Source organism: Arabidopsis lyrata, assembly GCF_000004255.2.
Source record: "Arabidopsis lyrata subsp. lyrata unplaced genomic scaffold ARALYscaffold_4, whole genome shotgun sequence".
In the NCBI taxonomy this organism is placed as follows: Eukaryota; Viridiplantae; Streptophyta; class Magnoliopsida; order Brassicales; family Brassicaceae; genus Arabidopsis; species Arabidopsis lyrata.
The window spans coordinates 5,860,896-5,884,757 of record NW_003302552.1 but is presented as its reverse complement, the minus strand read 5'-3'; the positions used below and the strand labels follow the sequence as shown (position 1 = coordinate 5,884,757).

The 23,862-nt window shown below is 38.0% G+C and overlaps 4 protein-coding genes and 2 long non-coding RNA genes across 8 annotated transcripts; 5 read left to right on the top strand and 1 right to left on the bottom strand.

The window, feature by feature from the left end:
• The first annotated feature begins 8,350 nt into the window (after nt 1-8,350).
• On the top strand, nt 8,351-10,768 carry LOC9316817. Its single transcript, XM_021027965.1, has 5 exons — nt 8,351-9,440; nt 9,649-10,359; nt 10,447-10,482; nt 10,562-10,627; nt 10,721-10,768. The coding sequence occupies exons 1-5, from the start codon at nt 8,574-8,576 to the stop codon at nt 10,766-10,768; spliced, it is 1,728 nt and encodes a 575-aa protein (XP_020883624.1). The 5' UTR covers nt 8,351-8,573.
• A 92-nt stretch (nt 10,769-10,860) lies between these two features.
• Nucleotides 10,861-11,586, top strand: LOC110228921. The gene is made up of 4 exons (XR_002332421.1): nt 10,861-10,899; nt 11,011-11,064; nt 11,151-11,393; nt 11,480-11,586. It is a non-coding gene; the product is annotated as an uncharacterized LOC110228921 (long non-coding RNA).
• Nucleotides 11,587-11,983: 397 nt separating this feature from the next.
• Nucleotides 11,984-13,907, top strand: LOC110228964. Of its 3 annotated transcripts, XR_002332478.1 has the most exons (6): nt 11,984-12,091; nt 12,186-12,230; nt 12,322-12,369; nt 12,471-12,539; nt 12,613-13,041; nt 13,136-13,907. XR_002332478.1 is itself a non-coding variant. In XM_021027454.1 (5 exons), exons 4-5 carry the CDS (start codon nt 13,030-13,032, stop codon nt 13,769-13,771), a joined length of 648 nt encoding a protein of 215 aa, XP_020883113.1. In that variant the 5' UTR covers nt 11,984-12,230; nt 12,322-12,369; nt 12,471-12,539; nt 12,613-13,029; the 3' UTR covers nt 13,772-13,907. The 3 variants fall into 3 exon arrangements, 2 of the variants coding, with proteins under 2 accessions (XP_020883113.1, XP_020883112.1); XM_021027454.1 differs by having other exon boundaries at nt 11,984-12,230; XM_021027453.1 differs by having other exon boundaries at nt 11,984-12,369.
• A 2,753-nt stretch (nt 13,908-16,660) lies between these two features.
• On the bottom strand, nt 16,661-19,553 carry LOC110229090. The gene has a single exon (XM_021027964.1). The coding sequence runs from the start codon at nt 19,186-19,188 to the stop codon at nt 18,025-18,027; it is 1,164 nt and encodes a 387-aa protein (XP_020883623.1). The 5' UTR covers nt 19,189-19,553; the 3' UTR covers nt 16,661-18,024.
• Nucleotides 19,554-21,054: 1,501 nt separating this feature from the next.
• On the top strand, nt 21,055-22,532 carry LOC110228985. The gene is made up of 3 exons (XR_002332508.1): nt 21,055-21,861; nt 21,957-22,236; nt 22,329-22,532. It is a non-coding gene; the product is annotated as an uncharacterized LOC110228985 (long non-coding RNA).
• An 11-nt stretch (nt 22,533-22,543) lies between these two features.
• On the top strand, nt 22,544-23,396 carry LOC9314997 (B3 domain-containing protein REM14). Its single transcript, XM_021027528.1, has 2 exons — nt 22,544-22,903; nt 22,991-23,396. The coding sequence occupies exons 1-2, from the start codon at nt 22,565-22,567 to the stop codon at nt 23,252-23,254; spliced, it is 603 nt and encodes a 200-aa protein (XP_020883187.1). The 5' UTR covers nt 22,544-22,564; the 3' UTR covers nt 23,255-23,396.
• Nucleotides 23,397-23,862: the final 466 nt, after the last annotated feature.

The following is a 23,862-nucleotide window of genomic DNA, read 5'->3' as shown; positions in this document are numbered from 1 at the left end:
GACCGATGAGCCTGAGGTGGAGATGACGAATCCTAGCCCCATTGCCGTCACAACTGGCCCCGAGGAGGCCGAGACTATCCCAGTTGTGGAAACACCTCAGGAAATACTACCGTTAAAAACCTAAGGTATGCGTAAATTTGAACTACGGGGTGGCTTGATCCCTGAAAAGGGTACGTAGGCAGCTCGTCCTCGGACGAGTTCAGCTACCCCCCCGAATCAAAAAGAGGGGGGGAGTGGGGTCCGTATATCCATACTCTCACTCAAAATTTTAACGAATTTATTTCTAAGGCTAACACCTCGGGCTTTATTCCTTTGAAGTAAACCCACGATCTTCACCCCGAAACTCGCCTCGGGAATTTAACACGGTCTAAACTCCGTTCGGTTTGTTTGGGCGATGGCCACGCCCGCGAACTAAATTCATCTGCACCTCCACGGTTACAGCGCGCTATATAAGCATTCGAGACAATCTGGTCAGAGATATCCGACCAAAGATGAAATTGTCTTCAGAAACCCCAGTAAAATCTTAACATTTGTGCCCCAGTTCGCTTCTAAGCACTGGATATTGACTATATCAGATCGGGTCGCAACCGAGGACGATTAAGTCGTATTTGCAGAAACCCAGTCACCTTAACACTGGTATACAATTCATTTTTCTTTCGGTTTGAAAGAATAACTTCTACTTAACCGAAAACGATAAAGTCATATTCTCAGAAACCCAGTTATCCTAACACTGGTACTCAAGTGTTTAACTTAGTTCTAAAGCTGAAACGGTTCGGAGGATTAAGAACGTCCTCATTCCAAGTCAAAAAGAGAAACACTTCGAATCACGAAAGCCGCTTCAAAAGAACGAGAAACGTTTCAAGAATACTTGCAGAATTAACAAAACATTCATGTTCGTTTGGATAAAGCCATCCTCACAATCTTACACTACAACAAAAAGGAAGAAAAAGAACGGTTCTATGAGTGCCACCTCAGGTTCACTGGCGACTCGAAGCAGAAGTTAACAGCTCGGTCTGCTCGTTCATGAAGCTCATTACACTTGCTCCCCAAGTCAACAAGCTGGGGGGCTAACTGTTAGGGTCAGATTTCAACCATCCTTTGAGACCGAGCCAAACTTCAACACCTCGGGTTATCTTTCTAATAAGCTCAAGGTATCCTGCCAATCAGCTTGGGTACACCATCAGACAGCTCGAGTACACCATCAGACAGCTCGGGTACACCATCTGACAGCTCGGGTACACCATCAGACAGCTCGAGTACACCATCAGACAGCTCGGGTACACCGTCAGACAGCTTGGGTACACCATCAGACAGCTCGGGTACACCGTCATATAGCTCGGGTACACCATCGACAGCTTGGGTACACCATCAGACAGCTCGGGTACACCGTCAGATAGCTTGGGTACACCGTCAGCTGGGGTACACCCTAAGTGCCTCTGTTCTGGTTGTATACAACACCGTTATCCCGTCCCGAGGCGACTTCACCCGTGTTCCTGAGCCGACCTCACCCGTGTCCCCGAGGCGACTTCACTCGTGTCCCCGAGCCGACCTCACCCGTGTCCCCGAGGCAACTTCACTCGTGTCCCCGAGCCGACCTCACCCGTGTCCCCGAGGCGACTTCACTCGTGTCCCCGAGCCGACCTCACCCGTGTCCCCGAGGCGACTTCACTCGTGTCCCCGAGGCGACCTCACCCATGTCCCCGAGGCGACTTCGCCCGTGTTCCCTAGCCAACTTCGCCAGAGCAGCCTCAGGTGCTTACCGGACAAAACACCCGAGGAGAAGTTCTCAGTCACCCGAGGAGGAAGTCTTCATCATCAGTTGCCCGAGGCAAGGACTTAGTAAAATATTCACCTTCAAAGTACCATTTCTAAAACAAGGCATCATTTCCGAAAAAGAAGGATCATTTCCGAAATGCCCGGAAATGATAAGGGAGAATCTCGAAGGATCAACTCAAATCAGGAAAACTTCCGAAAACCCCGAAGAATAAGGAAACTATCCTAATCCGCGATATTCTAAGCAGACTTCAAGACAAATGGAAATGTTCCGAGAATATCGCTGGAGAGGCGGTTTACCATCCCTATATAAGAAGACTCAAGGCTCTCACAGAACGGGAAGCAAGAGCGCTCTAGAATTTAGACTACACAAAGCTCTGAAGCACAAACACTTTTTCTTTTACGATCAAATTCTTGTACGATCAAAATCATCTTTTTCCTAATAACATCAAGAACGCCATCTTTGGTTTCAATCCGTTCTGTTGTTCTTTGAGAATTCGCGTTTATTGTATCCCTAAAATAAAACCCTAGACAAATCTTGATTGTGTTAGTTTCGACTTCCACAACGTTGTTGACCATGTCAACCGGGTATGTACCGGTGACAAGCGGCTCCATGAAATAATCGAATGTGATCAAGGCCATGGCTCGTGCCGCGGCTAACTTATCTTTGGTTGATTTTGTATAGGGCAAGTTCCAACCTGCGTTCAAAGCAATACCACATGAATCAACATCCTTTTCGTATGCATAAAAGTTTTTCAAAATGTGAACGTAGTTAGAAATTTAAGGTAGTTATCACTTTAGAGTAACCTTGTGACTCCTTTTCCGTTAAAGATTATCAACAAATCCCTAGTTCATGTTATATTTTAAGTAAGTAAGGAAATATCAAATAAAATTTGTTCACTTGCGAAAATGTATAATAATATTAATGTTTACTGACAATTGCTAAGGATATTATAACCTCTAGTCATTTTCTTAGGAAAATTTTATGCTACACCCACCATTACAGTGGAACAAAATCTCTCTACTAAGAAAATCCAAATCCATTCTCGATCTATTTTGTATCTCTTTTGTGCTCTTCTAAGAAAGTACATTATCTTCTGAACATATTTTCGTAGGAAACATCTTCTTATCTCATTATATGTGTTTTAACTCTATTCCAGTTTAAGACTCTATTCCAGTTTAAGATTCTCAACCCAATTGTCTTCAAAATATTATGTGACCAAACTTTCTAAATTTCTTCAGTTTTGTGGCTGCAAACATCAATATCCATAAAAAAAAATACTTTATCATATATATCAAGTCAAATTGGTATTTTATGTGTTAGGACAAGTCCATGGCTATAGGAAAAGGAACTGCAACAAGAGCTTCATATTCATATATTATGTACGATAGATAACATATTGTAGTGGTGTTTCAAAATTAATTGAAGCGATTGAATTCGCTAGCTATTATGAAGCCCGTTCAAGTACGTTTGGAAAACTCGTATTCAAAGTTAATCATAAAATTCCCATATATATATATATATATATTTCTTAAAATAACAAATTTCTGAATCATATTCAAAATTTAATCATAGGGTGTATAATACTTAATACTTTTAGGGGTATATAGTTCAAACCATTGAACTTCTTAAAGATAGTTTGAATAAATTGCATATATGTAGAAAATAATATTTAAAAAGGGAAAGTAAAGATATTTCACATTTATGTTAATTATTTTTTCAGACAAAAGTGTTTAAACATTAATTGGTAGTCTAAGATACATTGAATTAACATAGAAAAAAATCTAGGAGTTTTAAATGACTCAAAATTGGACGGTACAGATGAATCTAACGGCTATCATTCTTCTTGTAAACAATGACACATCATATATCATAATTGCCTACAAATAGAAGATTATCTTAACTTTATTCTTCACTCTCAAATCATAAACCATTATAGTTTTGCATCTTCGACCATTTCCTTTTCGTAATTTTCTTCTTACTTCTCCGTTTCTCTCTATTCAACGACCGGGCCGGAGAAGCTAAAACAGATGATCCCAACAGCAGAAAGGTTATATCTTGTCCGAATTTTGATTCAAGGAGAACTGAAGTGGAGAGAGATACGGCAAACGAAGAGATAGTTGATTTTGGTTTTGATGCGGAGAATTGGTCCAGTTTCTGGAGTACAAGTTGGCGATATATTCTACTTCTTTTAACGAATGATTTTGACTTTATATCATTTGTGTTTTTTTTAATTGTTTTTTAGCTTCTTTGTTTCTTTGTTTTTGTTTTTGTTTTTGTTTTTGTTGTTGTGTTTTTCTTTTTTAAAACATTAATACAAGTAGTGAATCTTGAATCATACCTTTTGCCTAAAACGATTCATTTTCAATTGGTTTTACATTATAATAATCAGAACTATCCATTAGTTTTTTATTTGTTAAAATGAGATTTAAAAAAAAAACTAAGAACCTTGATTTTTTAACTAATGAAAGAAAACTCTTTCATCCATTTCTTCTCCATATCTTAACGGCTGAAATCGACGTAGTGTCAGTTGAGTAATTTCTACTCCGACAACTTCTCCATTCTTGGTCTCGTGGTCCTAATCTTTCAATTACTACAGGTATGTTCGTCGGCTATAGGCTGTAGTAATTGTGTCTAGGGTTCTGTTTTATTTGTTTGTGTGTTAGAAGTGATAAATTGATGAGAGTAAGAACACAAATGTGTTTAAAAAGAATTATAATTAGATTCTCATGAGATTAAATGTATAAATTACATTCTCTTATATAGAGATAGGGGTGTCAAAATGGTTTAAAATTGATGGATCAATCCAAACCAATCCAACTCATGGATCTAATGAGTTGAAAATTTGGATATTAATGGATTAGTGGATTGAATGGTTTATTGAGTTTCATGAGTTGGATTGAAATGGTTTGGTTAAAATGGATTAATAGGTTATCCATAACCAAACCAATAAAAATTAAATAATTGAATATCAAATATATAAACCAAATATAACTAAATTGAATAGCTAAACCGATTTTAGTAAACCGAAACAAACATAATTTTCTTAAATCGCTTAACCATCGATCTCTCTCGGCGTCAAATCTCTCACTGTCGATCTCTCTCAATCTTATGGTTTCACCGGCAAATCCATCAACAATGTTAAACGACGAAGCCAACAACGCCGTTCACCGGCAAAGCCACTGACACTCGAATCCCTCACCGCCATTCATGGAGTCTTTGGTCGTCGTTTTGGGATATCGTGTCGAACTGTCGATTGCGTTAGTGTAACCGTGTTGCAAGCGTAAACCTTTTTTGTGATCAATTTATGAACCAATAATCATAGATACGAGTATTTCGATGGCATTGATAGTGACAATTTCGACTACACTCTATGACGGAACTTCGCTATGGTGAGTGATGATCAAATTAGTTGATGATGATGACGATGACGATGACAGACGACGACGGCGGTGACGACGGCGGTGATGACGACGACGACGGCGACGACGGCGGTGATGACGACGGTGACGATGACGGCGACGGCGACGGCGACGGTGACGACGACGACGACGATGACGACGGCGACGGTGACGGTGATGGTGACGGTGACGGTGATGGTGATGATGATGATGATGGTGGTGAATTGATGACGATGGAGTGATGAAGATGATGATGGAGTGATGATGATGATGGTGGTGGTAACATGATAATTACTAATTATCAATTAATTAGGATTTAAATTATAAGAAAACTATGTTATGGATCAACTCATTAAATCCATTAATCCATTCATTTAAATGAGTTATGGGTTAATCCAAACCATTTGCTAAATGAATTGGATTGATTCATTAACCATTAAACACTAAATCAATATGGATATGGGTTGGTTTGGTTTGGTTTAACCAACTTGACACCCCTATATAGAGATGAGATTTCATAATCTAAGATAAATATAAGTGTAAAAAATATATTTAGAGATAATATTAAATTTTCTAAACTTAAGATATGATAACTTCTAGATCCTTCTCGATCTTCATGATTTCCATAATTTTGGGCGATCATCTCGACCGTCAATCTCGGTCGATCTCCGGTTCTTCCAATACCCCCAGCAAGCTTATACGTGGTAACACGTGTGAGATTGGAAAAGTCTTCAGAATAGCGGCTTTATCTCCGACCGTCGGGTCATCATCGACGTTTATACCCGATCGTAGTGTTCAAAGCAGCTACAGTACCCAGCCGTTATATCATCGATTTTTATACCCGATCGTAGGGTTCAAAGCGGCTATAAAATACAGTCGTTGGATCATCGACGTTTATACCTGATCGTAGGATTCAAGTAATAGAAAATAACACCCGCGATTGCGAAATTCGGATGTAACTCGTGATGGCGAGACTAAAAAAACAACTCACAAGGGCGAGAAGTTTAATCAAAAGAAGATGTCAAAAGGCGAGAAAACATCATCATTGCCAAAGATTGAACGAACTCATCAATAAGTCCATGTTCATAAACCAATATCTTGGTCTTCAAGAAACTAGCCACTTTGCTAGCCAAAATCAAAATGAATTTGGCCCATCATTAGCCGAATTAATAAAATAAGCCACCAATATGCTTAAGCATAATCATCACCAAACGAACCCGGTTCCTGGTCATATCCACCAAAACGTCTCATGCCTTCCTTCTTCTTCACCTTTTTTTTTTCTTTTTTTTTGAAGTAAACAATTATGAAATCTCCATAATCGTGGGTAAAGCAAGGTACACAAACCAATGGGATTATGTATTTTACGAGAGAACAAAGATGATAAAATCAAAGATCGAAGCTTGCGTAAGAAGCAAGCGACGTTAGGTCAAAGAAACTAGAATTATTTTTTTGGGTAATCGTGGAAGCAAACGAACCTTAACCCATAGGATTTGGATCCATGCTCTGATACCATGATAAATTGATGAGAGTAAGAACATTTAGGAAGAATTATAATTAGACTCTCATAAGATTAAAGGTATAAATTACATTCTCTTATATAGAGATGAGATTTCCTAATCTAAGATAAATATAAATATAAATAATATATTTAGAGATAATATTAAATTTCTTAAACTTATGATATGATAACTTCTAAATCCTTCTCGATCTTCCTGATTTCCATAATTTTGGGTGATCATCTCGACTGTCGATCTCCGGTTCTCCCAAGAAGAAGTTACTTACACAAATTTGTAGAAACCAAATTTTAAAAGTAAGATTTGTGTTTTTTTCTAATAGATGTTAAATTATATTCAAAAAAAGAGAGAAAACATGTTTTACAACTTAATGCATACTTTTTATAAAATAGTTTCTAACATAAAGAAATTAGTCTTGAGCTTGTCTTGATCCAAACCACAGTTGAAGACCGCCTTCGTATTTGAAGTCCCCCTACTCCGGATTGTGATCAGCCGGTTTCGGATGTTCTTGTCTATCATTTGGACTAGCTTCCCCACCAGTGATGGTTGCTCACCATGCCTTCTAGTTCTAGATTTGTGTATTTACCTAAGTGTGTTGGCTACACTTTGATATTTGTTTTTATTAAATCACAAGAATTATCTCTATACTATTAAAAGAGAAATACAAAAGTACTTGGGTTGGGTTAGAATAAAAATTGAAAAAATAACCCGCAAATTCATCAATCGGATCTTTGAGTAATTATGCCAAAAAAAATTCCAGCATTAAAGTGAAAATCAAACAAAAAACGGATGATGTGGCAAACAATATTCGGAATCCTTTAATTGCGGAATATTTATACTTATAGGGTAACTTCTTTGTTACAATTAAAACTATTCATAAATATGAATATATTGACATGATTACTGGTATTGCCGATATTATATATATCGTAAAAAAATTTATTTTCATATTTTCTATATTTAACTTGGTGAGTTTAATACTATCCAAATTACTATGCCATTTAATTTGGATAGATTGCCGTCGTAATCTTTTTTTTTAGTTTAGATTTTATTTTCTAGAATAATTTACCGAATATTCTTTGCGGCAACCCTATATTTTTGAAAATGTAACATACCAGTATAAATATAGTGCATATAGTCTGGAGCTTGTGAAATGTACAACAGATTATTATTATCAAGCAGAAGCTGTTACAAAGGGAATCCTCTTCATCTATTTGTTATTGTTAGAGATTTTCTTGCCATGGTTGATAAAGTATGCTTAGAGATTATGAAGAATATGCAGAGGAGAAAGATTGGGAGTAGGTATCGCATGCTTCGCGGCGGAGTGCCGTGAAATTGCCGGTTTTGAACGTTATGCACTATTATAGTGTGAACTTAGCTTTAGGGTATTTGCACGCGGTAGCAATGGAAAACTTTATAATTAACTGACACTATATGTCCTATTCAGCCGTCGATATTCAGACCAATAAACCCCTATAGTTCTAGTGTCGTAAAAGAGAGAGAAAATAGGGTCAGAGATTTACGTGTGTCAGTGTGTTGATATGCCATATCTTTGTAGATATCAATTTAAAGATTTTATGGAAACTAACAGAGAAAATAAATATGGAAAAGGGAAGAGTCGCAATTTTTTGAGTCTATGAATTATAAAACCCAGGTGCATTCCTTCTCGAGTTCATTGATTTCTTTTTAACGCCGGTCTTATAACTTCATTTTATTTCCTACACAAAGGCGGTGTATAACGGCGGCGGTGGTTTCCAATTTCTTTTTCGATAGGTTTTACATCTCATCGTGAGTTTCTCATAGGCGAAGGTCTTTCGTATTTCTTTTTCCGGATCTGTTTGTTTATCTCTTCGTTTTTGGTGTAACGAATGTTTGTTTTTTCATATGGAAGATCCAGAACTTCCTCATCGGCTTATTGCCGCCGGTGAAGTACCGCTTGGGGAGAGGGCAAATGTTTACAACAAGATGAAAACTTTGAGAGGGATTTTTGATGCGTTAGACGATGATGAGATTACGTTCATCAGGGATTCTTCTCTCGCCGGATTACTCGACTTCCCGAACAAGCCGGCGTGGTCCGCTAGTTTTGGCCTGTTTCTCCTTGGCCGCCAGTTGGATATTTCTAAATCAAATGAGATCTGGGTTATCTTCGCTGGTACGCCGATTCGTTTTTCGCTGAGAGAATTCTATCTTGTAACCCGACTTCCATGCGGGAGATATCCGCCGCTTCCAAAAAAAAAGAAGAAGGGGACAGCCGGAAAAGAGATTCCTTTCTACAGTACTCTATTTGGTCTTGAATCCGATGTTACCGTCGATCGAGTTATCACCATTCTAAAATCAAAGGCAGTTGACGACCCCTCGTTGCGGATACGGTATGCTTGTCTTGCCCTTGTAGATGGATTTCTGCTTCCCACTTCCCATCATCCAAAAATCTCGAAAGAGCACGCCGAGATGTCTGAAAATTTAACATTTTTTCTTTCGTATCCATGGGGTCGGGTTTCTTTCGAGATGATGATGGCTTCGATTAAGGAGAGGGAACTTGAACAGCTTGCCACTGCTTCGGTGGCGGTCCAAGGCCTACTATACGCCCTCCAGCTTGTTGTTCTGCATTCAGTTCCTGCGATTCAAGAAGGTCCTGTACTTGAGGAGACTGTTGGTTCAGAGTCTGAGGAAGTGGCGGAGATTGAGAACTCCCCGCGTCAGGTTGTTCCCTTCAAGCTTGGTAACGCGAAAGAGTTGGATAGAAAATGCCAGGTACCAACTTGGTTTATAGCCGTTTAATAATATTTTTATCCCATGATCTGGTTGTTATCGCAAAGTCAAACAATTTTGAGATTTTCACCTTTTTCTCCTGCTAGGTACTAACTTGATTGTTATCTGAATATTAATATGATTATCTCATATTATTTTTGTTATCGCAGTATCAACTAATTATAAAATTACCATCTTTTTCTCCTACCAGACTCATGTTCAACCCATAATATTTCCTGATGTCGAAATTGAGGCTGATGAAGACTTTTCGTGGTCTGATGAAGAAGAAGATCCGCGAGTCGATACCTTGGTTAAGCTCGCTGAGCAAGGTTTCAAGTTCAATAACGATATGTTCCCTGGTGGTTGCATCCCTTCTCAAATTTCTATTGCTCCAAAAAAACAAAAGAGAGGTGCTAAAGTGAAAGGTGGTCGGGTTAGGAAACAGGCCAAGAGGTCTAGGAATCCTACTGGTGTTAGACGTGCTCAAAATTCGGGGGATGTCGATGAGGATGGTGGGCATGGACCTATTGACATGATTGCGCTCTCTCGTATGTTTGATGATAAACTTGCTGCCTCTGAGAAACGGATTATAAAGGCTGTGACTAATTGGTTTATGAAAAACACAATATCTGCTGAGCAAGTGGGATCTGATCCGAAGGCTGGAGATCGTACTGTAGCTAACTCTGAAAACGTTGACATCATCCCTTCTCGCAGCGCGGCCACAGGTCGGAAAAAACGTGGTGTTCAGCACCCAAAACCTTCGGGGGAAGCAGACGCCGTGAATTTGGGATTCGATGCATCCGTCGAAGAGGTGGTTGCTTTTTATAACGGAAGCTCTCCTTGTGATGATACTGGCGTAGTTTCTATGGATGTTGATCCTCTTACCCGGAATCAGGAAGAAGTCTATGTTGGTAATCAACAGGTTAGCCGTTATGCTTGTTGTTACCTTTCAATATTTGAACCCTTTTTGACTTGCATTGCCCCTTAACTGTTGTCCCCGTTTCTGTAGGTTAACTTGGTTGGCACTTGTACCGGCAATGATTTGGTTAGTTGTTTTTTCTTTTATTATCTGGTAACTTATAAATTTTGATGGTGATAAGTTAGAACTTATTTTTGTGGATTAGGATTTGGTTGCCAACAACCAGCACACCCCAGCTGATGATATTGTTAAACAATCTGGTCATCTTGAGGTACTTTCCTCCTTGTTTACCATTTTCCTGATTTGTTAAATATTGGTTTCTCAGTAGTCCAACTGTGGTTTTTCAAACCCCAAATAAATGTAGAGGTTCGATGAAAATTATTTTGGTATCGACCAACGTGTTATTCGTTAACAATGTAGATTACTATGTATGAACATTATCGATTAACTAATTTGTTATCATTCATTTTTCCTTTGTAGGCTGACGTGCCCCCCCCCCCCCCCCAAATTGTTGGTAATACTAAAGTGATTGATAACCCCGAGGTGCTCTAATTAATTTTTACCCGATAATGTAGATTATTATGTATACACATTAGCGAATAACTAATTTTTTACCATTATCGGGTTTGTTATCTTTCTTTTTTCCCTTTATAGGATCACGTCGCCCCCCAAACTGTTGATAATACTAAAGAGATGGATAACCCCGAGGTACTCTAATTAGCGTTAACCCGATAAAAGTGTTAACTGCTCTTAGTTTTGTTATCAAATAATTGTAATCCCTATCACCATTTTAGGTCAATGAGCCACATGTTACCACTGGAGTCGTAGCTGGAGTTAATAGTGAGGTTAGCCAGAAATATAAATATTAGCTGATAAGTTTCCTATTATCATTTTGATAATGTAGATTATTATGTATACACATTAGCGAATAACTAATTTTTTACCATTACCGGGTTTGTTGTCTTTCTTTTTTCCCTTTCCAGGATGACGTCGCCCCCCAAACTGTTGATAATACTAAAGAGATGGATAACCCCGAGGTACTCTAATTAGTGTTAACCCGATAAGAGTGTTAACTGCTATTAGTTTTGTTATCAACTAATTGTAATCCCTATCACCATTTTAGGTCAATGAGCCACTTGTTACCACTGGAGTCGTAGCTGGAGTTAACAGCGAGGTTAGCCAGAAATATAAATATTAGCTGATAAGTTTCCTATTATCATTTTATTTACTATTCCCAAATTTATTTCTTAAATCCATTCTTACTATTTTCCAAGTTTTTTTTCCTACTTTTCTTTTATTATGTATACACATTATCGAATTACTAATTTTTTTTTATCATTATCGGGTTTGTTATATTTTTTTTCCAAACTGTTGATAATAGTAAAAAGATTGATAACCCCAAGGTACTCTAATTAATGTTAACCCGATAAGAGTGTTAACGGCTATTATTTTTGTTATCAATTAATTGTAATCCCTATCAACATTCTAGGTCAATGAGCCACATGTTACCACTGGCGTCGTAGCTGAAGTTAACAGCGAGATTAGCCAGAAATAAAAATATTAGCTGATAAGTTTCCTATTATCATTTAATTTACACTTCCAAAATATATATTTTAAATTTATTCATATTTTTTTCCAAGTTTTTTATTCTATTCTTCTTTTATTTATTTTTTTCCTTTTCCAGGAAGGGCAGCAGGAAGGTGCTAGTGAGTCTTTCACCGGCGATTCTACACAGGTTTTTCGCTTCAAAAATTTTTAAATTTTTTTATTACAAGTTTCCTATTTGTTTCCCGTTGCCCCTGACATGTTTTACTTCCTCATAATAAAAGTCTGGTGGGAGAGTTAATTCTTCATCTTCTGTTGGAGTTATTGAGGTTTGTTTTCAGTTTTTCTGTAATATATATGTTACCCGTCCCTTCGTTTTATAGGGACTAAGGAATTTATTGCCGAACGTTGTTTTTGCAGGATTCTCAAACCCAAGCTGATGACCCTACGGAAGGCAACTCTGAGAAGGTAATTATGTTTTATCTCCTATTAGTTGGTAACACTATGAAGGTAATTTTCCCTCTTCGCGATTACCTGCTAGCTTACTATTTGGCTTATTTTACTGTTAGGATATTCACTCTGATGTGCCCTCCCTAACCCCTCTATCATGTGCCGCTGAACCTTTGCCAACTCCCAAGGTTTTATTGCTTTCAAATTTATAACTCTTCTTTCCCTTCATATATGACAGTTTTAGTAACTTTGCGTTTTCAGGTTGTTGGTTCTATGGAAAGAGCACAAGAGCAGGAGGTAGCTTCCCAGTCTAGTGTTGTTGCAGTCCCTCCGTGGCGAAGAAGTAAAAGGCTTAGGACCATTTCTACCAAGCTTGATGGTCGTTTTCAGTTTGACAAGAAAACCAAAGGTTTGGTGGGTCACCCTTCCCCTGCTAATATTCCCAAACCACCCGTGTCTCCAATTGATCCGGAAGAGCGATTCAACAATTCTATGAAGAAACTTAAAGCAATACGGTCTGTATTAATTTTTATACTTTCGAGTTAGAGTTTATTGTCAATTACTATCCACTACTAGTATGCTAACATTCTTGTTATCTGATATAGTTATGTTTCCCTTGGGGGTGAGGTATCCCTCGCTAGCAAAGACATTCTTGAATTGGTCGACAGGAAGAAACCAATGGCAAACAAGGTCTGTCTAACTAAGATATTACCTCATTACTTTGGTAGCATAGCTACCCGATTTTTAACTGCTAATAAGTTTTATTATTTTTAACCCTTCATAGGTGATGGATGCCTTGTTAAAGTTTAGCAGGCACCTGTTGAGGACAGACGACTTAGATGGGGAAAAGCTTCGCGTTGATGTCCTTGATACTAAGTTTGTCTCCCAGTTATGTCGGCTATATCCAAAGTATTTAAAATCTCCTTCGCCTCTGGAATTTCAGTTTCCATCAGTTCTCATCGATATTGTCTCTGCAGCTGGGGTTGAAGACCGTGCTCAGTTATATTCAGAAGTTGACTACCTATACTTGCCTTTCAACTTTGAAAAAAAGCATTGGGTTGCTTTAGTTGTTGATTTGAATTGCAGGAAGATAACTGTCCTTGATTGCAATGTCCATCTGCGCACCGACAAAACTATCAAGTTGGACGTCCAACCCCTTGCGGATATGCTCCCGGTGCTATTCAAACAAGCTGCCGCGAATCCAGAAATGAGTCAACTCTTAACTTCTCCATTTACTATTGAAAGGTCTCTTTGCATCCCTCAGGTGGCGTCGTCTGTTGATTCCGGTCTCATGTCCATTTTCCTTATTCATGCCCATGCTACCGGTGGGATGGAACAATGCGCCGAGTTCCACTCTGACAGTCTTGTCTCCGAGACCAAAAAACTTGTGTCTGCTATAATTCTCGCTGGTGTCCCTTAGACTTATCTTTATTTACCCGCCTTTTCATAATGTTTTCTGTTTTATATGTGTTTCGTATTGCAAACTTATCATAACTCTCCGCTACTCTATTCGCAATTGTTATGTTATCTATTCTATTATCTTTTTTATCTGAAAACGCATTACTATGTTTGTTATCGTGTTTTTTCTTTTTTGGTTCCTATATTTGGATTATGTGGTTACCCTTTGTCACCTTTGTTATCAGTTACTGTCGTTACCCGATATGTTCTTAATTATCTACCATTGTTTTGCCTAAATGATATAACATTTGCTAAGTGATTTTGATCTGCCTTTCCATAACCCGATAACGTATGTACCCGTTATTTATCATTAGCAGATAACTTGTTTAGCTGTTATCATTGTTGTATTTGGATAACGTAGTTAGCAATAGACACACTTGTTAGCCGTTAATATCGATACCCGATATTTTCTTCATTACCTTTCATTATACTACCTAAATAATATACCATTTTGCTAAATGAATTTCATCTGCCTTTTCATAATCCGATAACGTATATACCCATTATCATAATTAGCCGATAACTTATTTACCAGTCTGCTTATTTTAGTACTCGTTATCGTGTTACTGTTTATTATATTTTGTTACATTTTCCTGTATTTGGTCATTGACTCTTACTGCTTTTTAAGGAATAGTCACACTTGTTAGCCGTTAATGTCGTTACACGATATGTTCTTCATTTCCTATCAATATATTACCTAAATGATATACCTTTCGCTAAGTGAATTTGATATGTCTTTTCATAACCCGATAACGTATATACATGTTATCATAATTAGCCGATAACTTATTTACCCATTCGATTATTTTATTACTCGTTATCGTGTTACTGTTTATTATATTTGTTACATTTTCCTGTGTTTTGGTCATTGACTCTTACAGCTTTTTAAGGAATAGTCACACTTGTTAGCCGTTAAGTTTGTTACCCGCTATGTTCTTAATTATCTATCATTATATTACCTAAATGATATACCATTTGCTAAGTGAATTTTATCTGCCTTTTCATAACCCGATAACATATATACCCGTTACCATAATTAGCCGATAAGTTTTTTAACCTTTTGCTTATTTTATAACTCGTTATTGTGTTACTGTTTATTATATTTGTTACTTGTTACATTGGACTGTCTTATGTGCATTGACTCTTACAGCTTTTTAAGGCTACCGCATATTAGTGGAAAGATTCATGTTTACGGATATGTTGTTTGTTACTTTAGCGTCTACCATGTTGTACATATGTTTTATTTACTTTATATTCTTACATTCTTTTTTGGGTTTTTATTTCTAGAAAACGTAGTTATTCATTGTCAATTTGATTGTTAGCCTTTAACGTGTTTACCCCATACGTTCTTAATTATATAACATTAACTGACTTCATTGTTTGGATGGGTATCAGCTCACATAATTATACATATGTAGGCACTAGAAACCGCTTTCTCCTATACACCAAAATTATTCTAACGCCTTCTTATTTATAAAACATCCGTTGAGGTCTTCTGTGTTGCCCAACGCTTCCATCCTTTGTGTCAGCCGCCAAAAAACTTATCTTCCCGAACATTCTATTGTTCCTGCAATCGCCCATTTTGGTTAGTCGACTGTTAGTACGTTAAAACAGTAGTTAACTCCATTTTTTCATTATTTACCGTTATTGGGCCTCTGCAAGTGGCCCGGTTGTGCCCCAGAGAACGACATCGACTGCAACGCTTTCCAGAAGTCCTCTATATTATTTATTACCCAGTAAATAAAAGTTTACCAAAGTAACATATATTTTATTGGAAATATTGAAAATGTTAGGGACTGTTTATTTCCTTACCTTGAACTTGTACTCTCCTCGTGAGAAAAAACGTCTCTTTCTTGGTCGTCCTGGTGGTCTGCGAACATACGGTGGTGCCAGCTTCCCTCCCCCAACATCACTTGGCGATGGTGCCATTGTATCCATATCGGGTACCGGTATTATTATTCCTTGGTAAGTCAATCTTAGGTTAGGGACTGTGTGGTGCACTCCCACCATTGTGTCTACTCTGATCTCTTCTCTGATCGCAGCAGCAATTGCATGCGAGCATGGTATTGTCAGCAGCTAGAATCTCCTACAAGTACATGTCCTTTCCCATAGATGGACTGCGAATCCTGAATCCTCCATGTCTCTAACCTCATATTGCCCATCCCCTATTTTCAACACGCTATTACCTGCTCCTTTTTCAAAATTTTCAATCACCATTTCATTTACCTTTGGTGGCAATATGTTGTCCTCAAGCTGAGCTGCTTCTCGGCGAAGAGCAAACCATGTTACCAATGTCGTCCGTAGTGATTCTAGGATTGAGATTACGGGGTAGTCCCTCGCCATTGTCAACACATTGTTCAAAGACTCCGCGATATTGCTTGTCATGACGTTAAATCTTTCTCCCACAAAATGAGACCGTGTCCAATGTTCAAACCCTATTCCGGTCAGGTAGTCTGCACACGACCCGTTCATAGCCCGTATCTCAGCAAATATTTTGTTGAAATCACTTAACCGGTAAGCTCTTGCTGCGCTTGACACCAAACTTCCTAGAGCATCTGATTTGAATATTGCGATAATGTTCCTTTTTAAATGTACCACACACGCAGCGTGGGATGACATCGGATACACCTGTCATAAGGAAATAACAACAGTAAGTTATAAGTTTAAAACAACATTAACTTATAGATTTTTCCACTTATCAGTTAATAAAATAGTAAACAATTACTAATCACAACATTACCTGTTACTATATTTACTTACCACGATAATTATATTTTTGTATGCTACCTATAGTGCTTCATAATTATAAATGTTATAAATTTATATTAACTACCAGGTCTCCAACATTTGTACTGGTTACAGGTATCACATTGCCAAAAGCATCCATATATGGGACGGTAATATAAAAGTTAACCAGAATAATATTTAACTTGATTTACCTTTCTTATGCTTGCATATATGGAAGAGTGTCTGTCCGACAGGAACACCAACTCTGGATCGTCCGGCACAACTTCGGTCAACTTACGCATGAACCAAGTCCATGCATCGTCGTTCTCACTGTTTACTATTCCAAAAGCAAGCGGGAATACTTGGAAATTCGCATCTTGGGCGCTTGCCGCTATCAGACACCCTCCATACCGGCCCCGCAAATGAGTTCCATCAATAACTATGACCTTTCTCATGTATGCATACCCCTGAATAGATGCATGTAGCGCAAAGAATAGATACTTGAACCTGGTAACTTCGGTGTTATCTGTGTCGGTTTCCAAGTACACTAGTGAATTTGGATTTGTTTGCAACAGGAGCCTAAAATATGGCTGGATCAGAGCAAAACTTCCAGCCGCTGATCCCATGGCATTGTCCATTGCAATTTCTCTGGCTCTCCATGCTTTCCAGTAGGAAACATTTAAACTGAACTCTTGTCTTAGCATTTTTCGCAGCTCATTAGGTCTTGGACCTCTTCCAACGCCTACGTATCTTGTCCTCATTAGTTTCCCAATCAGAGCTGTTGATGCTTGCTTGTGGAAATCACCTCTGGCGTCTACACTACATGTGTGTTGTAGACTTGCTGTGCGCACTTCAAACCTCTCACTGTCTTCTAGTTTTGTTGCGTATACCCTCCACGGACAAGTATTCCCTACGCACACTGCAATCACCATGGTAGGACACGATTTTGCATGAATGAAGTGAAACTTCCGACGCATGGCGTGGATGGCTAATTTGGTGGTGCAGTCATCTTTGTTTTTAAAAATTCTCCCAACAAAGATGTCATCTCCTTCGTAATCTGCATCTTTTAGTGCTCGGTGGAGATAGTCTGTTAACATAAAAGTGCACCATTTAGAATGGAATCTTATTAGTTACCAGTTATCAAAGTATTTTACATGATAATATCTAACTTATCGTATAATATTTAGGTAACAGTTTTTTCACATACCTTCTTCTCCCGGATCATCAAAGTATGGAGGTGCATCCCTGTCATACAACACCGTCGGGACTGGTGTCTCTCTAACAACCATTTCTGAGCCCCCCCTATGAACAACATCATTGGATCCCGAACCTTTTTCCAATGCAGCCTTCTTATTAGCTTCAACCACACCCCTCCAATTTGTCATGCTTGTTGGAACAACTGGCGATATACACAATGGTCCATCTGGGTCTGTATGATACTCCTCACTCGTTGGGCCATCTGTAAATAAAAGGTTTGTATCAATATAGTTACCGGTCATAGACAAAGACATTTGCTTTACTCGCTAACGTACCTATTACCCCGGTAGGCGAATTAATATCAATGGAATCATCCATTAGGTCTTCCGTTGAGAATGATATGCTTGTTGATTCTGTGGAAGGCGTCCCGCAAGATGAATCAGTTGATGACAACGTTAAAATAGTTGGTTTATGAGTTCCAATTCCCTTTCCTGCCAGTGTTAGGCGGAGACCATCGTCTTCAATAGCTTCACGTTCCTCCTCTCTTGGCCCAAAATCCAACGCCCTTGCTATCTTTTGCCCCGGATTAGACGGTGGTGTCACCCCTTGTAGCCCACCGAGCGTCATTTCTGTAGCACAAACATCCCTCCACATTTCTGCAACATAGTTTCTTCTAAACATTTCAAACTCGACGTCAGCAGTGGATTGAAGTCCAGCTGGGTGTTTGCTTTTATCTTGCCGCCCGTTTTGCATGCCACTGATTGTTCCATCGGTAACATGTTCTTTACCTTTCTCTGCAGCTGTTGCCCGTCTTTGTCCAGAGTTAACGGGTATCGTCGGTATAGACGCTCTAACTGGGGTTGCGTTTATTGGCTCCTCTATCCTTATCCCTCCTTCGGTGTTTATCGATCTTGAGCCTCCTTGTACTCCAAACATCGCTTCTGGGTCTCCGGCTTTATCGTGGCTTGTATCACCCGCAGTCCGTGTTAACAACCGTGTTAGCGCGCTATCCCATACGGCTCTCGTTTCTGCGTTATTCCAGTACTTATCGGATATTTCCTCCGAAGTCAGCCCTCCCAAATCCATGTGGCTCGTGTAAGAATTTACGTTTCTCTGATTACCTCCTTTCACTCCCTTCACACGGAGATGTACTTCCTCTAGATCGGCTCTTATCGCCATGAACAGAGTCATGTCCTCATCATCCATGATGTATATCGGATTAGCTCTTTTCCACTCCGGACCCATCATCCACTGCGGCCATTGATAGCTCAGTACTACATCGTCATCATCCCGGAGCCCTAGCCGTTGTTTTACCGCGTTAACAGCTTGCTCATACCCGTCCTTTTCTCTCAATCGCACCGCCAGGGTAAAACCCTCTAACGCTGACACATGCTCGTAGCACCCGTCTTCATCCTTTTTCCACTCTCCTCTGACCAGACGCACAATCATAGCCATTTTGTACCTGCCAAAACCCAGTAATAACCGTTACCGACTATCATTTGCATTAACACATAATTCGAACATAATCAGTTAGAGAAGGGCAAGTTTTACCTTTTCCTCTTCAATGCTTTCGTTCCCTTAAATGCACTCCGGTTCGACCGTAAACTTTTCCCCTGTTCGCCGGCACATTAACTGCTAAAATGTTTGAAGGTGCTTTAATGGTGTTTATCTCTGTTCTTCTAGGCATCGTCGATGTTGGGGTAATAAATAGATGAACTCAAAACTTTCCTTTATCCGCAACTCGAGATATTGCTCTGCCATAATGATTTTGTTTTGGTAAATCTTTATTTTCCCCATATCGCCGGCGGAATCTTACACAATCCTTGCATCAGGTTTATCGCGCATTTAATGCCCAGATTTTGCAAACGACAGCGCCGTTTCTCTCTGCAAAATAGGGGTGTTTTCGTCATCTAACATTTCAGATTTTGTTACGCTTTCAATTAATGTCTTTCTCTTCCCAGATCTTTAAATATCGTTTCCTCTGTGGTTTTATAATTCATTGACCCTTAGCTTTATTGATTTTTTTTTTCCTCATAGCTTAATAAGAAGTAGGAAACTTTCAAATCTCTATGCTAAACAATTTTATCTTCTAGATATGAAACTTAGGCCATGAATGTTTTGGGGTTTTTGAGTGGTTTTTAGATAATGGATTTTGGTTTATAGATTTTGATTTTCGGTTTTTGGATTTTGCAAAAGAGAGAAAAAATAGAAAAAGAAATAAATGGAAAATAAAAAAAGTTGGAATCCACGGCAAACATTTTAAAAACTAACAAAAATGGGTTTTTAGGATTTCTTAAGAAAATTGCAAAAACTGTCAAAATCTAGATTCCCTAAAAATTAGGGAATCCATTTTCTCATAATCTTGAATGAATGATTAAATGGTTTTTAAAAATTAAAAACCAAAAACCATGCTAGCAACTACTACCCATTCAAGGTCTTAGACGTTTTAGAAACTAAATGGTGTGAACATACATCTTTATTGACTTTTTAAAATTTATCAATCTTTTCACTATTAAAAGATAATTACACATGAAAATGGGTCGGGTCAAAATCAGAAAACTGACCCAAAATTCTGAAATCTGATCTTTGAAATTTTATTGGAATATAAAATCGAATTTATAATGAAAAATTGAATTAGAATCAAATGTTTATGGAAATCAAATAAAATCTAATTGTACGTATGGTAACTAATTATAAAAGCATATTCCGAACAATATATATTATTTAAAATACTACTAAAATAAATAAATAAATAAATAAAATTAAGAGTAAATAGTTTTATATATCATTAATTTATAAATATTTTAATTTCATTTATTAAAAGTTTTTTAATTTCATTTATTAAATATTATCATATGTTGAATAAATGATATTTTTATCAATAAATACTAACCTGCGGGCCGATCCGCCAACCCGTGGACGAAAACCGATTAAAATCTATGACCCACTGCGAATCAATCCATGTTGCCCACTTATTTGCGTGTTTAATATTTTTGCTCAAATCTGCCTTATAGTGAGATGATTTGGGCTTGACCTGCAGTTTTTGACCTATTTTGACTGCTCTAATTCCCATGAATCGTCTTATTTTAGAATTCTAAAACACAAAATTCCATTTTGTAAATCATGACTAATATGATGAGTTTAATTATAAACAATTTATCATTTTCTCTACAATTAGTTATTATGAATATTTATAAGTACACTACACAATTCGCTCTACTTAAAACACGCACAATATTAAAATTAACGTATGTAAACCAATATTGTCCTGCGGTGGACCGCGGGTCCGATCCATTGTTACGCATTGTTGTGGAGTGTGTATCTAGTGGCGCGGGTGATATGTTGAAGACGAGAGCAATCGTATTTAAGTTTTCTTGTGTTTTTGCATGTGTATGGAAACTGCCATCTCATGAACTCTCCAAGCTGTATCCGGCTCTGTTCTTTGTATCACATGGTCATGTGTTTTTTATGACTTTTAAAAGTTGCCAAAGGCTTTTGCAAGAAGTCCCAAAACAATATGAAACCCAACCTGCAGAAGATGTTCCAAGCCACCTTCATGGCTACAAATTTGAAAGACTGTACATTGCAGGGTATTGAAATGGGTCATGTGTGTTTCTCTTATTGATGCCTTGGAGCCAAAGTTAAGCCACCCAAGAGATGGAAATAAGCTTCAGGTATTTTTTTTTTTCTTGTTATATAGGATCTGTTTCTGACTCAGGAAACACGTTTTAGGTATTCACTTCTAGTCTTTACGGAGAAATTTATAATTAATTGTCAAGAAGTTACTAGAACTACTTAATACTTTAATGGGTACAGATTGTTAGTAATAAAAAAGCATTGAAAGGGCATAATGAATACACGTAAACTAGAAAAGAGTTTGATGGTTTTATTTTTATATACAAAAGCAATCATTAATCGGTGGTTTTATTTTTTTAAAGTTCTCGAGTTCCTCTTATAAGGAATGTTCACTAGTGGAAACCAAACAGTCTCTACTTAGAAAAAAGAAAAAACAAATCGCCTCTTTCCTCCTTGAGATTTTAGATTTTAGTGCTGAGAGATTTAGAAGCTTTGAGAATGGTGAATCAACATTTCTTCAAGCCTCTTCTTCCTGGCTTTCACAGCCACTTGGTAAATCTTTTTATCTTTCTTCTATCTCTGTCTATGTCTTTTTCAGAAGCTCATTGGGAATAATGGATCTGCTTTTGTTTTTGCATGTTATTCAGACAATTCCTGTGGCTTTCTTCTTTAAGAATATAGAAGGATGACATGAGCATAAGACGGCAGAGTTAAGATCAGACGCATCCAAGAAAACCTGGAAAGTGAAAATAGATGGCCAGAGACTCACCAACGGTTGGACAGAGTTTGCTCTCGCACATGATCTTCGAATCGGCGACATCATTGTTTTCAGACAAGAGAGATCCATGACTTTCCACGTTACAATGTTGGGACCTAGTTGTTATGAGATTCAATATGTGTCTTGTCTAGACAACCAGAACAACCTCGGTGAGTTTTGTTCTTTTGTCTCTCTAAATGATATTGATGAATATGATTCTTTAAGTAGAGAGAATCTGTTTAATAATACGAGTTGGATTTAGTATCTTCTTTTTCAGGGAAGATTCAAAGGAAGAAGAAAGAAGCAGAGTCTTCACTAGATCTCTCTTGTTTCATTGCTAATGTCACGCCTTCGAATCTACGTTATGACTCACTGGTATTCTACAATTTTAACTCAGAAGAAACTCTTATACTAGGGTCTGATTAAGATCAAACTCATGTTTTATTGTAATATATTTTCAGAATCTTCCTATGTGAGGACAAATGGTCTAGACAAAAGATGTGGCGATATGATTCTGATCAACGAAAGGGTAGATCATGGACTGTAGCTTTGAAACGAAAGAAATCATGTGGAACTACTTACATCAGACGAGGATGGAGAAGTTTCTGTCATGCTAATGGACTTAGAGCTGGAAGTTTCTTCACTTTCAAACTGATCGAAAGGGGAGGAACTCTGGGTTTACGTTTATCCCACAGAGAGCTAGATGAAGAAGCTAATGCAATAGACAACAACCAAGACGAGAGAAGCTCACGTCACGTGAAAGCTTCTTCTTTACCACCTCAAAACCGATTTGTGAGAGTAACTCCTACACCTTACAACGTAGGACAATCTAAACTGGTTAGTTTCATCACCAAGACATTAATTTTCTTTATATAGGTCTTATCGATACTTCATCCTCGTCTCCTTCGTTTAAATCTTTCTCAGATTCTTCCAGTACCTTTCACAAAGGTGAATGACATCATAAAGGCAAAGAAGATGAGTTTTTTGGATAAACATGGCGTGAAGTGGTCTACCAATCTGTGGTTTGAGGAAAAATGTAAAAGAATGAGATTGTCAGGAGGTTGGAAAGAGTTCTGCTACGCTAATGATGTGAAGATAGGAGAGTCGATCATCCTGGAGCTTATTTGGGAAACAGACAGAAGCTCTGTTCTTAAGTTTTGTTCCAAGGTGAAACCAGAAAACAAATGAAAGTGTTCCTGACGTCATTAAAGTGCTAAATCAATGTTTTAACTTGTGACAAGGTGTATTTCTGGAATGCTATTTATGTGTGAAGTCATTGTAAGTTTTGTTGTGTCGATATTTTTGTGTGAAGTCATCGGTTGATCGGGCAGAGCTTTATTGCGTTTTTCCTCCATACATCTCCGGTCAAAACTTCATTTTGTGTTTGTCATTTGGAGCAATGAGCTCGTTAACAAATATGCTCATATGGAGGAATGGTCTAGTCATTTGGAGCAATGAGTTGGTTAACCTTATATACTAGTTAACAACTGTCGCAACTTTTCGATGTGGAGCATTTGAACATTTAGTATGATTTTTCTCTTGAGCCTTTTTCATCTTTCTGCACCTCGTATCCTTGTTGCTCCTTCTGAGCATTCTTCGACGGAGGTATCTGTTCCACCGGAGGCAAAAGGCTAACCATAGCCGGTTCGGAATCTTGTTTACACTGGCTATCGAAACTGTTGTCATCATAGACTCATAGATGAAGAGAGCCCTAAAGATGAGAGAAACTCAAATCTATATTAACATTTTTGAAATACATATTTGCTCCATATTCCCACCCATTATGTCGATCAAGT